The sequence below is a fragment of the Mastomys coucha genome, unplaced genomic scaffold (genome assembly GCF_008632895.1).
Source record: "Mastomys coucha isolate ucsf_1 unplaced genomic scaffold, UCSF_Mcou_1 pScaffold6, whole genome shotgun sequence".
Lineage (NCBI taxonomy): Eukaryota > Metazoa > Chordata > Mammalia > Rodentia > Muridae > Mastomys > Mastomys coucha.
The window spans coordinates 122447924-122463474 of NW_022196912.1; the positions used below are offsets into that span (position 1 = coordinate 122447924).

The 15551-nt window shown below is 49.2% G+C and overlaps 1 protein-coding gene across 9 annotated transcripts in view; it reads left to right on the top strand.

The window, feature by feature from the left end:
• The window catches only part of Evl (Enah/Vasp-like), a 123763-nt gene that overhangs the window by 95375 nt on the left and 12837 nt on the right, over nt 1-15551 (top strand). For all 9 annotated transcript variants that reach the window (XM_031356701.1, XM_031356705.1, XM_031356698.1 and 6 more), the window contains exons 4-7: nt 11056-11119; nt 12037-12095; nt 13145-13374; nt 13900-14021. In XM_031356701.1, coding sequence (XP_031212561.1) covers nt 11056-11119; nt 12037-12095; nt 13145-13374; nt 13900-14021 — 475 coding nt within the window. The remainder of the gene's footprint in view (nt 1-11055; nt 11120-12036; nt 12096-13144; nt 13375-13899; nt 14022-15551) is intronic.

Genomic DNA, 15551 nt, shown 5'->3' on the forward strand with positions numbered 1-15551 from the left:
CCTAGTCCTGGCTGCCTTTCTGAATTTTCTCTCTATATTCACCTTGTTCAGGTTTATCTAGATGCATGGCCTCCTCCCATTTCCCAGAAATACACGGGCTTGACCTAGGACCTGCACACTGAATGTGTCATTAAGGTCACCGTTCCGTTGCTCACTTCACTGGGAACTGCCTACATATCACCCAGTTAGAGTTAGCATGTTACAACAAGTGTGAATGAATTATATAGTCTGGCTAGCCTGTATAAAAGACACAGAATCCTGGTATTTTATTTACATAGTATAAGCCTAGATTGGCAAATTGTATGCTAGTCGTTCCTACATCCAATCCATATGCCCCTTGTTACTTGCCCAAGCTGCCCAGAGTGCACTTCTTAGCCACATGCTCCTGCTCCATCCCATCTAATGGAGACCTTCTCCCCCTGCTCTCTCTGAGACCCCTCACTCAATTCTCATGTCCCACCTTTTTCTCCTGTCCAATCACAGGATGTAGCTGTTATTAACCAATAGCTTTAAATTAGGAAGCAAGGCTTCCACCACAAAGGCTGGGGTCCATGAGAATTCACTTATCTGGAGGCAACCAGATCTTTTAATAATTTTAAAAGTAGTTCAGATTTTAGCATTTGTCTACATAGCAACACACCAACCCCCAGAAATCACATTAGCATCGTTCTCTCACTCTGCTTCATTTTCTTCTCTATTGTGTCTTCTTGCTTCCTTGTGTCTTAATGATGAGCTGGGCAGCAGTGTGTACCCTTGCTGTCCCTGTTGTCTAGCTGGGGTCGTTAGTGTGAGATGGATTAGAAATGATCCTACACTCTTAAGCTCACAGCCAGGTTAAGAGAAGAGACTGTGGATATATGTCATCAAGTGCTGCAATGGAAGGAAACTAGAAGCTTATGGCTTCCAGGCACAAGGCCCTGAACACTGGCAAAGAAATGGAGCAGACTCCTTGGCTAGGCGGCCATGTATAAGTTTCTCTGTCACTATGCTAAAGTACTTAAGGAGCCTAAAGAAGAAAGAATGTTTGGCTCAGCTTAGTTTCAGAAGTCTCAGTTCTATAAGGCAAATTGTGGTAGAAGGGCATTGAGGAGAGAGTATCCACCTCAGGAAGGCCAGGAAGCAGGAAAAGGTAGGGCAGAGTTTCATAGACAAGATGTACCATGTAGAGCCACACCACTGACACATCCCAGTAGCCCACTGCTCGGACCCTGCCCTTTCCCTGCTGCCTCTCAACAGCACTGCCACACCTCCAACACATGAACTTTTGGGGGACACTTTGTACCTACATCTTAACACCATGCCTGCTGTGGGTCTTAAGGAGTCATAGACATTTGTCAGTTAGAAGAGGCTGGGGAGATAGCTAGTTAAGAGCACTGGTTACTCTTCCAGAGGATCAGTGTTTGATTCCCAGCATCCACATGGGATCTCACAATCATCTGTAACTCCAGTTCCAAGAGATCCAGATTCCTTTCCTGACTTTCCTGACACTTGATGCACAGACATAAATGCAAGCAAACACTCATATGCACAGAGTAAAAATAAAACTTTGTAGAAAAAAAAAATCCATGCTTTTAGTATGTGTGGTAATGCACACCAGCAATCCTACCTACCTCTTGGCCCAGGAGCTCAAAGCAAGGAGATCTTGAATTCAAACTAATACCAGCTACAAGGCAAGACCCTGTCTTTAAAAGTAAGGTTAACAAGTGCTTCAGGGAAGCCTGGTGGGAACAGGTGTCCATATGAAGAGCAATCCTGGGGAGTCCATGTAATCTTTCCTGCAGAGAAGGGAGGAGGGAGTTCATGGGCTTAGCCTCCTGGTCCAAGCAACAAAGCACCAGGACCAAAAAGCAAATTGGGGAAGAAAGGGTTTAACTGGCTTACCCGTCCATCTCACTGCTCATCATTGAAGGAAGTCAGGATAGGAACTCAAATGGCAGGAACTGATGCAGAGGCCATGGAGGGATGCTGCTTACTGGCTTGCTTTCCATGACTTACTCATCCTGTTCTTATAGAACCCAGAACCACCAACCCAGGCATGGCACCACCCACAGTGGACTGGGCCCTCCCCCCCCTCACCTCCCACCTCCCCTCCCCAGTCAATCACTAAATAAGAAAATACCTTACAGCTGGATCTTATGGAGGCATTTTCTCAGTTGAGGTTCCCTCCTTTCAGAGGGAACTTTAGTTTGTCTCAAGTTGAAATAAGACTACCCAGCACAACCATCCCCTTCTCAACTTGACACACAAACACATCGCTATTAAGCCACAATTCTTTCTTTCTTATCCATCCCCAAGTTCTCACATTAAAATCATAAATACCTTTAAAAGTCCCACAGACTTTATAAGTTCAAACACATTAAAATTTCAGTCCAAAATTTTCAATTTAATGTTTAAAGTCTTTCACTGTGGGTTCCTATAAAAATCAAAATTAAATTAAATACCTTCTTGAAGAGGGAAGACCCAGTGGTGCAGTATGAGCCACGCAAAGCCAAGCTCTTGGTGGAACTGGGTAAATAACCCAGGGTCTGATTATATTGGATTCTCTTACAACCTTCTGGGCTCTTCCGAAGAGATGGGAGCAGTTCTCCAGCTCTGCACACACTGCTTTGTCTGCTAGGCTCTGGCTGCCTCCACTTCACTGCTGCTACTGTCCTTGGTGGTTATCCCATGGTTCTGGCTTCTCCCCAGTACCCAAAAGACCCCAGAACCCTGAGGTCTTCTGCTGCAACTGGGCTATACCTTCACCAGTAGCCTTTCATAGGCTCTCTTCATGGCACCAAGCTTCAGCTCTTTTGTATGACCCCTTCACTCCTTGGCCTTTAACTGCCACTGAGGCTGCACCTTCACCAATAGCCTCTCCTGGCCTCTCACAGTGCAAAGCCTCAGCTGCTCTGCATGATCCCTTCATGCTCTCAAAACCAGTCCCACATGCTTGACTATTACACTACCAAGCTTGGCTGCCTGTATAACACAGCTTGTGTGCTGATTCTCAGGAAACACTTCCCAGAAGATTTCACTCATCTTAACAATGTTCATCTCTTCTTAAACACCACCAGATTCTCAACTCCAGCCGACCAGCACTGAGTAGCCCAGCACTGAGAGGTTTCCTTCTGGTACTTCTGGGATCTTGTTAATCACAGAGGATTCTTCAGCCCCGGCTGAATCTTAAATCAAAATAGCAAATGGCCCTGGTAGAGTTTTTATACTTCCCTCTGAAACTTCACAAGCCAGATCCCCATCCTCTGCACCGGTTTCAACTCTTTCTAGCCAAGAGTTCCTAAGTCCTTCCACAGACCTACCAAAAACATTGATAGAGTCTGTCACAGCAATACCCTAAAGTTCTGGTACCGCTATGTCTTAGTCAGGCAGGGATTCTATCGCTGCAAAACACCATGACCAAAACACAAGTTTGGATGGAAAAGGTTTATTTGGCTTAACCACCGTTTATTGATGAAGGAAGTCAGGACAGGAACTCAAACAGGGCAGGAACCTGGCCATGGAGGGGCGCTGCTTACTGGCTTGCATTCCATGGCTTTTTAGCCTACTTTCTTATAGGATCACCAGCCCAGGGATGGCCCCACCCACAATGGGTTCTTACCCATCAATCAATAGTTAAGAAAATGCCTTACAGCTGGATCTTATGGAGACATTTTCTCAGCTGAGGTTCCCTCCTTTCAGAAAACTCTAGCTCTTGTCAAGTGAATATAAGACTAGTATAGTCGCTGATGAGAAGAGGCAGTGAGAAGCTAGGTCAGGAATTGAAGAAGCCCCCAGATCCCAAACAGGGTGTTTCCCTTGAGACCACTAGAGAATCTCTATAGGTCCCTGTGCAGGGGATGGTGAGGAGGCACTAGACCTTCTGATCTTCAACCTGTGGGCACAGGCCTGAAGAGCAAGCCTGAGAAGAGCCAGTGGGAAGCTGTTGGGAAGTCTTCCAAATGAAGACACACAAGGCTTAGAGCTAGTAAGGCCAGAGAATGTGCGCTTGAATTTTCAGGAGAGAGGGCAGAGACCAAAAGCAAGAGAAACCACAGTCCAAGTGAATGCTAACATACTATACAGAGAGATAAAACATCCTGGCCAGAAGCAATCTGGGGAAGATGGCTTTGTTTGGCTTATAGAGTTACAGACCATCCCTTCAGGGACAACAAAGCAGGAACTCAAGTGCTAGTCACAGCCATACTCAAGAGTAAAGAGACTAAATGCATCCTTGTTCGCTCTTGACTAGCTTTCTCCTCTTTTGGACCCCTGCAAAATGTTCCCAGGGGGAGGGGTTCTAGGTTGTGTCAAGTTGACAGATAAAACTATCAAACACAACCCCCAAGGAGCAGGAGCAGCTATGGGGCAGGTGGGAGTCTGTCCAGCATCTCAGGACCTAGTGATCCCTCCCACTACTGTTCCCATGGACCTGGCTGTCACTGTCTTGCCTGTCTTGTGGCCATAGTTGCCAGGAAGGTGTTCTGTAGCCATTGCAGCCAGTTCTGCTCTGGAAGGCAGCGCTCATGTCATGCCCTGGAGAAACAACTATAGCAGCTATAGAGCCAGGCTTTTCGAAACAAGGACAGCAGGAGCAGGGACAGCCTGCCACATGGAAGACATTGTCACTGTACCCACTGGCATGACAGCACTAAGGCATGGCTGAGTGCAGTGGCATTGCCTGGGGACAGCAGGGGTGGCAGCACAATAGGAGATGGATGCTTGCTAGCAGGCTGAGGAGGCAGTCCTGCACACCTTGGAACTGGTATGGCTAGGAAAGAATTTAGGAATGGAAGGAGCAAGTTAAGAGAAAAGCCAGATGTCATGGTGACAAGGGACCAAGAGGTCTAAGGAGGGCTGGGCAAAAGTGCCCAGTGCCCAGGAATTCCTCTTCCTGCACTCATCCCTGCTTCCATCAGAGTAAGAAGAGAGCTAGGCTGGGAGGTCCCTTCAGACAAGCACCTGGTAGTCCTGCTGCAAGGGGTCTGCACAGTCCCTCAGGCCCATGGAGCATGCTGGGATCAGGTAGCAGGAGGGCTCTGATAGGCTAGCTGGGAAGCTTCATTAAAGATTGACAAAGTGAAGCCCACTTGCCCACAGGACAGCGTATCAGTTACCACTGCACAGCCAGGCGGCTGGGGAAGAGGAGGTAAGTGTCCAGGATGCGCAAGGCACCTTGCAGACTGTGCGGAGGAGCTCTGCCGGTAATGGTCAGCAGGGAGTGGACCTTTCACTGCTTCTGCTTCTGCCACTGTGACTGCACCGTGCTTTGCAGAGTGACCTGTAGGTGATGGAGCTCTCCCCTTCCTTCCTGCTCGTCCTGGGACTCCTCTCTCCCAACTGCTGGGGCTGGGGTAGGGGGGCTGAGTGCTGCATCCTGGAGAGAGCATCTACCCCTGAGTCTAGGGTCCTTGTAGAATTGGCAGGATAAACTAGCATCGGGGAGGCCTGGACTCCTGCTCTAGCTGCACTGCCCAGTGCAGGCCTGATCACTCCAGGCAAGATGTCCTCCCTTCCCAAGTCGAATCTAAGTTTCCCTAGCTGTAAAGGAAAACTAATGCATCCTATTGGGAAACTGAGCAAATAAATCCTCCAAAGGGATATGAAAATGCTTTGTAAGCCGCAAAAATATAGTAGATGGTTACTGTAATTCTGTTTGAGGTTCATTTTAAGATTAATTTTGTGATCCTTAACGAGTTTTTAGGAAAGAGGGGGGAAATGGTATTAGAAGAACTGCTTACCTAATGAGATCACCTGAGCAAGCCAAGCCCGTGGGTGGGGTGCTCTGACCTGAGAACTGGAGGCTGGATTCTGGCTGTGTGTTGGCTCTGATGTGGACATAACTTTGCTGCCCTATCCCTGGGTTTCCATGTAAGGAGAGGGTAGGGGGACCAGATCTCTAGCTGTCATCTGTCACAGTCAGAAGAGATCCTCTTCTCTACATGTTATTTCTGAAGTTCAGTGGCGGAGTGTGGCCAGCTTTTTCTCTGTGTGCCCTGAGCTTCTACCTTCTTGGAAGCAGTCCCCCTGTCAGAGAGACAACAGGGCTCCATGCAACAGGGCTGTCACAGTCCATGCTCTTGGGCCAGACAGTATCTGCTGGTCTAGTTGCTGAGTTGTAACTGTGCAGCCCAGTGCCAGGGCTCAGGAATGAGGGAATGTTGCTTGGAGAACCAGAGGTAGCCAACCAGCAGGCAGAGATGTGATCTGAACATAACAGCCAGTGGCCATTAGCCATCATGAGCCTAAATTGCTGCACCCGAGGCTAGGCAGATCTCTGTGAGTTAAAGACCAGCTATATAACAAGTTCCAGGTCAGCTAGCGTAACACAGTGAGACCCTGTCTCAAAAAACACAAAGTTGGAAGGTGGGGACAGTCAAGCATTTGTCCATTGGTGAGCTTGACATAGGAGTTGCCTTAGCTTTGTAAGCATAGGTGTGGAGGTGTCTGTGTGCCAGGGTAGTATGAGTATGCTAGAAGGCTCATGGGCTCGGGGACAGTGTCCAGGGAGCTGGCTCCAGTCCTACCCATTCCTACATGGCTTGGACCTAGTAACTCTCTGTCTATGTAAGAAGGGACTCCCTTCTTACACAGACACTTGTCTGTGTAGCAGCAGGAAGAGCACCCATACAGACGGAAGGGCCTAGTCTCTAGCCAGAAGGGAAAGAGAGAAAACAGGCAGCTAGAAAGATGTTAGCAAGGGAAGCAGAGAATGACTCAAGAGGGCTTGGGCCGCTGCCCAGCTCAGAGCGGGCAGCTGTCGTGTGCTGGCCAGAAATTACATCAGGCCTCACTGAGCAGGTGCGGGTCCTTTGTCTCCAGCACTCCTAGGATCTCAGGTTCCATCTTTTCAGAAGCCCAGGAGATACCTTTCCTAACAAGGAGAGCTGGAAACCTAGCCTGGGCTCTGTCCCAGAGGAGCTGAGGCTGCTGTCCAGAGTGGCATTGTGGGTAGGGAGGGAGCAGAGCCTTCATTAGGAGCAGGGGTCAGCCTTGCCTCCTCTGCCCACCTCAGAATGTAAAGTTACACAGGACACCCGGGTGGGGACTGGAGGGACTTTTAACCACTTTGTTACCTGTCCCAAAGATGGTACCTGCTACTCATGCATAATTTGGAAATTCAAAATGAGGAGAAATCCCTATGATCCTAAGATACCCACTGTTAATAATTTGGTATGTTTTCTTGTTTGTCCTTTTGAATTATAGATATTTGGAGGCTGGAGTAGATCAATGGCAAAGAACTTGTCCTAGACTTAATCCCCAGAACCAAAGGCAAGGTGGGAGGGTTGGAGATAAATGATCCTTATTTCCATCTTTCACATGTATAGGAAACTGAGGCACAAAGAAGGGAGGAAGTCTTAGTTACTTAGCGGTAAACCCAGCAAAGACTAATCTATCAAGACTCAGGAGACTAGGAGTTCAAGACTAGCCTGAGCTACATAGTGAGACTTTGTCTCAATGTAAAAAATAAATACAGTGGATAAAATCACCCTGGAGGAGACTTCTATAAATATAAGCGTCCTACAAGAGTACAGCCAGGAATGGGAAGAGACTGAAAGGTGAGGTAGAGGACTAGTGGGAGGACTGAGAGAGCAGAGCTTGGTCTCCTACACAACACCCCTTCTAATCCCATCAGACTTCAAGGCACAGCTCTGACCAGACAGTTTACAGTCATGAAGAGGACTTCCTGCATAGGATCCAGTACATGGGACTAAAGGCATGCACCACCAGCAAGCTTACTAGTCTTGAAGAAGCTGTGGAGGGTAGAGGAGGTTGTTCTTACCTGCCTGTCAACCTCCAGTGGGTTCTCGGTGTGCTTCTGCCCTGCCCAGTGCTGAGTTCACTCTCAGAGGATTCAGTCTCCTGGCTCCCACCATGTTCTAGCTATACTCTGCTCTGTCCTCTCCAGCCAGCTTCTCTCTCCTCCCATTATTCTACTTCCTGTGGTCCCATGGGTGGAGATGGCCCTTCTCACTCTCTTATTTATTTCCTGTTGTGATCCCTACCTTGTGACCTTCAAGGATAAAGGACATCCTCTGATTTGCCAGCTATTTTGGAAGTGTGAGTAGTGGCACTTGTAATTGAGGCTAGAATGCAGACCTTCCCAACATCAAGAAGTCAGTCCTTCCCAAGAACTATCATAGCTTAAAGCAGATAAGCTTGGATTCCGGTTTCACCCGAGGCTCAGCCTCTATCCTAGCAGCTCTTTGTATTCTGAGAGGAAGGCTATCAGCTCTTCTCTTCTGTCTCTTGCCTGGCTTGCTGCCGGGAGTTAGGCCCATTATGAGGGCTGGACCTACAGGGGTCAGTCATGCCATGTAGGGGTTATGCGTGTATGTATCACTCCTGGTTTTACATGCCACTAGAGATCATGTCTTCAAGCTTGTACAGCAAGCACAGGGGATCCAATGCCCTCTCTGGCCTTCATAGACACCCATCCTCATGTAACAGATACATACACATAAACAAACATAAAATGAATCTTTTTTGAAAAATACCCTCAAGTCAGGCATGGTGGTGCATGCCTTCAGTCCCAGCACTTGAGAGGTAGAGGCAAGTGGCTATCTATGAGTTCGAGGCCAACCTAGTCTACCGAGTGAATTACAGGACAGCCAAAGCTGTTGAACAGAGAATCCCTGTTTTGAAAAAACCAACCAAACAAACAAACAAACTAAAATAAAATAAAATAAATACCCTTAAGTACTGAGTTGTAGATCAGGAGGGTCAGGGATCAGGGACCCTCCTTCTCCTCACCCCTCATCCTACAAGGTCACAGCTCAGCCCAGGAGGCAAGTCCACCATCTTGGCCTGTGGTTACAGCCATAAGGGAAGTTATCTGCAGTAGCTCAGCGGAGGACAGATGGATGTCTCATCAGTCATGACCATAGCTTTCCTGTTGACATCTACTCCCACTTGAGAAATGCTGCCTAGCTGGAAAGGCCACTGTGAGTGGTCTCTTCTCCAGGGCTTCTTAGGAAACCAGCAACAATTATAGAAGAAGAGGCCTCTTCTTCAGCCCTTCTGTCAGAATCTGCCATGGCACATGTGGTTGGTCAATGGATTAGGAGAGAGGGCCTCACATGTACAAGAGCATCTTTTCCTGCTCAGGACAAAGCTCCAGGCTTGGAAGGGACTGTGGCTCCTGATGGCCTTCCCAGCTTTCTGTAGTAGCAGGTTAGCTGAGGGTCTTGGGAGTCTTGGTCAGCATAAAGACTGGGAAGTCCACTATGTGACAGCAGAACACTGAGCATAGCTGCTATCGGAGTGTCCTAACAGGAGAAGAGACAGCCATAGTAACCAAGCCAGGCCAGAGGCTGAGCAGACCTTGCATCGGTCAGTGTGGGCCAGACACCCAGGGTCTTAGTCATAAGGTGGGACCAAACTTCAGACAAGGAGCAACACAAGGTTGCCAGAATAGAAACTCAGCCTCCAGAAGGAGGAAAGCAGTCTAGACCCAGGGGTGAGCTCAGTTGTTCAAGCTTGAACCTAAGCCTGTGTCTTAGTTACCTGTCTGCTGCTGTAAGAAAACACCACAAGCAAAAGAGGCTTACTTCCTTTGGCTCTCAGTTCCAGGGTATAGAGTCCATCGTGGTGGGAAGGAGTAGAGGCAGGAGCCGAGCACAAACTGGAAGCAGCACAAGGCTATGATCCCCCAAAGCCTGCCCCAGTAACATACTTCCTGCAGCAAGGCCATGCCTCCTAAACCTCCCCAAACATGACCTCGAACTGGTGACCAGGTGTGCAGATAGCCAGAGCTATGGAGGACAGTTCTCATTTAAACCATCACAACCTTGGCCAGGCTAACAGCAGAGTCCCAGAATGTAGGACTGAGGCGTTGTGAACCCTGCCTTCACCAGAGTGAGGAGGCAAAGGTCAAGCAACTCTGTCTGCTGCACAGACACAAGTCTGCTCCTGCATGCTCCATCCAGGGGCAGGGCAGCTTGTGGCTCTTCAGGTGGCATGTGAGTCCACCATCTCATTCTTCAAGCCAGTCTGACATGTCATGTCATTCAGCCATGTCATCATGCTGAAACTGAACTTGAGAAGAGACATTTGACAGGTGCTTTGTCTTGCTCTGCTTCTAGCACAACCTTTGAGCAAGTCACCTAACTTCCTGGGCCTGGCTTCCTTAGTGGTCCCAAGTCCTCGTGGAACACTCTCCTAGTTGTGTGAGAATTATAGTTGAAATATAGATTGAGAAAAAGTTGTCTGGGAATTGCTCTCATCAGGTTCCCATGGGAAATAACATTTTCTGTACATAAGAAGAGGAAGACCACTAAGACCCTGGGCTTCTGGGAAGTGGGAGGCTGAAGAGACTGTCTGCTGTCTGAGGTGTAGATTCACACTCGCTTCACCCAAAGGTGGGAACAAAGCTGTTTGCACAAGCCACTCTCCTCTGTACACTCACAAAGGGACCATGTGCGCTGACCCTTGGAAAACAATCAGGTCTTTCTCAGGTTGGAGCTGCAGCAAGCCTGGATTTCTCTTTAAATGTGCAGGTCCCAACACCAGCCCTCCTGAGAACAGGAGATTCAGACCCATCTTTTCAGGTCCAAAGTGGGTATAGCCTAGGAGGTTTCACGGTGGCCCAGAACAAAGGGAGCCATGCAGGGTTCCCACAGCTCCAGACTCCCAGTGTTAGTAGCAGGTTCAAGGAGGGGCCACCCCACACGTGCTTAGTTCCTAGGTTCAATCTGGCCTTGATATTCACCAGCTGTAGCTATTAGTCCTTCACTCAAAGAACCCATCAGAACTCATGGTTCTTAAACACTAGTGGGGCAGGGGGAGTGGCCAGTGAGCAGACACAGCAAGTGCTGTTTAAAGAGAAGTAGAGAGGTGTCCGCAGAATGTGGATTCCACTGTGCTTCAGAGGGACAGCCATAGGAAACAAAGAGAGAAAGGGTGAATGAGAGAGATATCAAGATATGTGGGTGTTGCAAAGGTGTGAGAGCCCACTTTTGAAGGAAGGTGGGGCATCTCCTCTGAGGTCAGGAGGAGTGGAGAGTGTGCCATTACAGTTCTTTGTTGGGGCCTTTCTTCCCTCCACTAAACGTTCTACTCTGCATCTCTTCCCTACAGGCCCCTCCACACAGCGTCAGGTGCAGAATGGCCCCTCTCCTGAGGAGATGGATATCCAGAGAAGGTAACCCTTGTCCCACATATGCCTGACTGAAAGCTTCCCAGTAGAGCCAGGAGCACCTTTCAGCTAGCCAAGACACACAGAGCTGAGGCCAGCACATTCCAGTATCCTCTGACAACAGGGGCAGCAGGAAGGCACTTACTCATGCCACTGCAGACTAAGGAGACAGGTCCATAGCCAGCAGACTCATTCTTCCCTAAACCCCTTCTGAACCGTGCTTAGTAACCCTGTAGTTCCAGAGGGCCCTCTGACGGAGGACTAAAATGAGGCATATCTTCCATTTCTTCTGGGGCACAGCTATTGAAGCCACTACAGTGGCTCCAAACAGACAGACAGACCATTAGCCCACTCACTCCACTGAGTGAGCCCACTCACTCCACTGAGTGAATCAGGTTGGACAGAGGGTCACACAGGTTTCTCTGAGCTACTTCTCACTCAGTGTGCCCAGCTTGCCAGTCCTCTTCCATCTGTCTCCAGCTCTGTCAGGGGCAGCCCAGGGGTGCGGGAAGGTAGCTCCGCCAGTGACGTGCTTGTAAGGCACTGAGTAGAGCCCCAGCACTCTTGTTTTTTCCTTAAAAAGTTAGATGTGACACCACCCACTTGAATACCAGAGTTTAGGAGGCAAAGGCAAACAGGCAAACCCTGCTGTTCACTGGCCAGCCAACCTTGCCTGCTCGCTAAATTCTAGATAAATGAGAGACCCTTTCTAAAAGAAAGAGAGAAAGAAAGAGAGAGAGAAAGGAAAAGAAAAGGAAAGAAAAAAGTGGGCCATGCCTATGACAGCATTCATCATAATCCTTTTTCCTCCACACACACACAGAGCCCAGTGTTGTGGGTCTCAGAAGTACCACAGAACCAGCTTTAGAATGTGGGAGCGTGGGCACAGAGAGCTCAAGGTGTCTGCTATGGTTGCCTTTCAGACAAGTAATGGAGCAGCAGCACCGCCAGGAGTCTCTGGAGAGAAGAATCTCGGCCACAGGTAGGTGAGACTCCCCTTCCTCCAGCTGCTGTCCACACTGCCCCAGAGGCCCTGACTCACATAGAACCCTTGGTCAGTGCATCCTCAGGTTCTGTGTTGCTCATGGCAAACACCCTGCCCTCGGGGGTATACTGCCTTCTCAGCTTTGGCAGCATTTCCCCTCTGCTGCCCAGGCTCCTATGCAGCCTTGAGCAAGTCTAGTTCTAACATCACGTCCCATCAGCCTAGGACACAGCTCTGAAGTGCAGCCTGCCCTGCATCTTCCCTTCCCTCTTCCGCTCCAGCACTAGCTTCTACTTTCTCTCCCTCCCACACATCCCGTTCTCTTGGCTCGCTACTGGTTCCTTCACCTACCTGACACCACCTCTCCTGTGTGCTCCCAGCTCTATAGGGTGGTCTTCCGAGAACTTCAGCTGACAGGCTTCCTGTGCATACTTTATAGAGCTTACCTTGCAGCACAAGTCTGTGCTCTCCTCTGTAACTTGCTGCCTGTCCTTACTAGGCCATAAGCACCCTGAGGTGTTTTCCTCAGTGTATGGCACAGTGCCTGATTCACTGGAGGTGCCTGACTAGATACACAGTGGAGGCTAGCCTTCAGTGGTTCCTTGACCCAAACTCCTGGTCACCTCTGGACCCACAGTTCCTTACCTTTAGAGACCCCAGGGACCAAGTACTAGTCCCACTTACATCTTGAGACCAACTTCAGTCAGTGCTCTAAGATGGAGCCAAGTACTTAAAGTGGAAAACACCACTGCCAGGAACTCCCCACACATACTGGAGAAGCATGAGTGGAGCAAGAGGAGCTCTGCGGGCTCAAGGGTGTTAAGCGATTGTATGTCAGTGTAGCCAGCACCCGATGCTGGGAGATTGGAATAGGGAGGGATTGTAACAGAGCTAGGTTCTGTAGGGCCTTCCTGAGAAAGACAGACTCTTGTGTAACTCATCTCTGATGAGCAAGCTGCCCTCCATTCTTTTGAAGGACCTGGAATGAAAACAGTAGCTGGACACCCCTAGGTGTTAGAGACTGACTCCTCCCCTTTGCCTTCCAGGGCCCATTCTGCCCCCTGGGCATCCCTCATCGGCAATCAGCACCACTCTCTCCTGTAGTGGACCTCCACCCCCACCTCCACCCCCAGTTCCACCTCCACCCACAGGGTCTACTCCCCCACCCCCGCCCCCACTGCCAGCTGGAGGAGCCCAGGGGGCCAACCATGATGAGAGCTCTGCATCAGGACTGGCTGCTGCTCTGGCGGGAGCCAAGCTAAGGAGGGTGCAGCGGGTAAGAGTTCCTGTCAGGGTGGGCGGGCCAGCCACCCTTTAAACATCACCCTCACCTGCTCATCATGAGACACTGAGCAAAACTCTATTCCCCAGGCCCGGCTGGCCAGCTCTCTGCCAGTTATTAAACCAGTAAACAGGGCCAGCACTTTATCAGCTACAAGCTGCCTTAGTTAATAAGTACTGACTCTGCCTTTGCTTTTCCCATGAAATGTGCTTCCAGCTGATTCAGCTCCCCACCCCTGGTGCATGTGCTCCTGGAAAGAGCTGTAGATGTATAAGTCTAGTTGTAAAAGAGTGCTCTGATGATTACCTCTGGCTTGAAAGTGGCTTCCCTCCTCCCTTGTGAGTAAACTGGCTTGGGCAAGGATGCATGCCTGTGGGCCTACCGAGCCTGTTCCTGAACCTCCCTAGATTTCTGGTTCTCTGTGGACTTGAAAATGTTGGACTAGCAGACTCACTCCTAGGACCTTTCTTCTCCCACCATTGGGTCAGCGTCTGACACATGCTTCTTCCTTACCCTCAGCCAGAAGATGCATCTGGAGGCTCCAGTCCTAGCGGGACTTCAAAGTCCGATGCCAACCGGGCAAGCAGTGGGGGAGGTGGAGGAGGCCTCATGGAAGAAATGAACAAGCTGCTGGCTAAGAGGTGGGTACAGTACCTCCTAGGGGAAGCCACTATCCTCAGTTGAATGTCATTGCTAAGATACATCCAGGGGGCCTAGAACAGCACCCCTGCACTTGAGAGACAAACAAGGGGCTGGAGAGATGGCTCAGTGGTTAAAAGCACTGACTAGACGCCAGAACATAGGGGTGAAGACACCAGCTTGACTTCTGCATGTTCAGTGGGTTGTGTTGGTCTTCTCTTCAGCAGTGGTGCCTTGCTATCAGTTGATGGAGAGCAACCTATAGTCTTGGCAATAACCCGGATTGTTTAGGGATTTCCATGGGAGCCTTTTGACCAACAACTCAAATAGATGTAACCCAATCCTAGTACTAGACACTTCATTTGATGACAAGAGATGACTCCCCCATATTTGTCAATTTCAGTATATATTTTAGAAAACTTCTATTAGGCCATTTTATACCCAAATAGCCCTTAATTCTAGCTGTCCCCCCACCCATATTATCTCCCTTGTCCCTCTCTTCCATCCCCTACCCCATTTAACTCTCCCATTCCAACCTGCCCCATCCATTCATAACTATCTATTGTGTTTTCCTTTCCTAATGAGAGCTATATGTATGCAATCCCTAGTCCAGTGGTTTTCAACCTATGGGTTGAGACCTCTTTTAAAATCACATATCAGATTTCCTGTATATCAGATATTTATTTTACAATTTCTAACAGTAGCAAAATTATAGTTATGAAGTAGCAATGAAATAATTTGATGGTTGGGGGGTCACTATAATATGCAGAGTTGTGTTAAAGAGTTGCTACTGTTAGAAATTGTAAAATAAATATCTGATGTACAGGAAATCTGATATGTGATTTTAAAAGAGGTCTCGAGTGAGGCAATCCAGACACAGAAAGAGATGGGAAAAGATAGGTTCCTCTGTGTCAGGGGCAGCTCTGGGCCTAGTTTCTCTTCACCCTGACAAGTATAATTCTATCCTGTCCAGGACATTACCCTGTCACTTTTTTTTTTTTTAAGATTTATTTATTATATACAGTATTCTGCCTGCATGTATTCCCACAGGCCAAAAGAGTGCATCAGACCCCATTACAGATGGTTGTGAGCCACCATGTGGTGGCTGGGAATTGAACTTAGGACCTCTGGAAGTGCAGCCCATGCTCTTAACCTCTGAGCCATCTCTCCAGCCCCACCCTGTCACTCTTACATGTGACCTACCACCAGGAATGCTGGCTTGGTTCTAAGGCTGTGGGGGCCTGGAGACCCAGAGAGCACGGGAGCAGGCCTGCTATCCCAGCACTCTGCACCTGAGAACACAAAGCCACAGCACAGGCCTGCTCCCTGGTGCTCTAGTAGTGCCGAGAGTAGTGCCTGGCAGGGTAGGCAGACCAGGCACCCTTCACTGTGCCCTCACTGAACAAAGGGCCCTCCCCATGCCTAGGTAGGTAGGCCTGTCCTGAGATGACTGGGCGGCTGGGTAAACCCTGCCACTTGCTTTCTCGGTCCCTTCTACTTTCAAGGCTGATGAGCCTCATCGAGGACCGTAT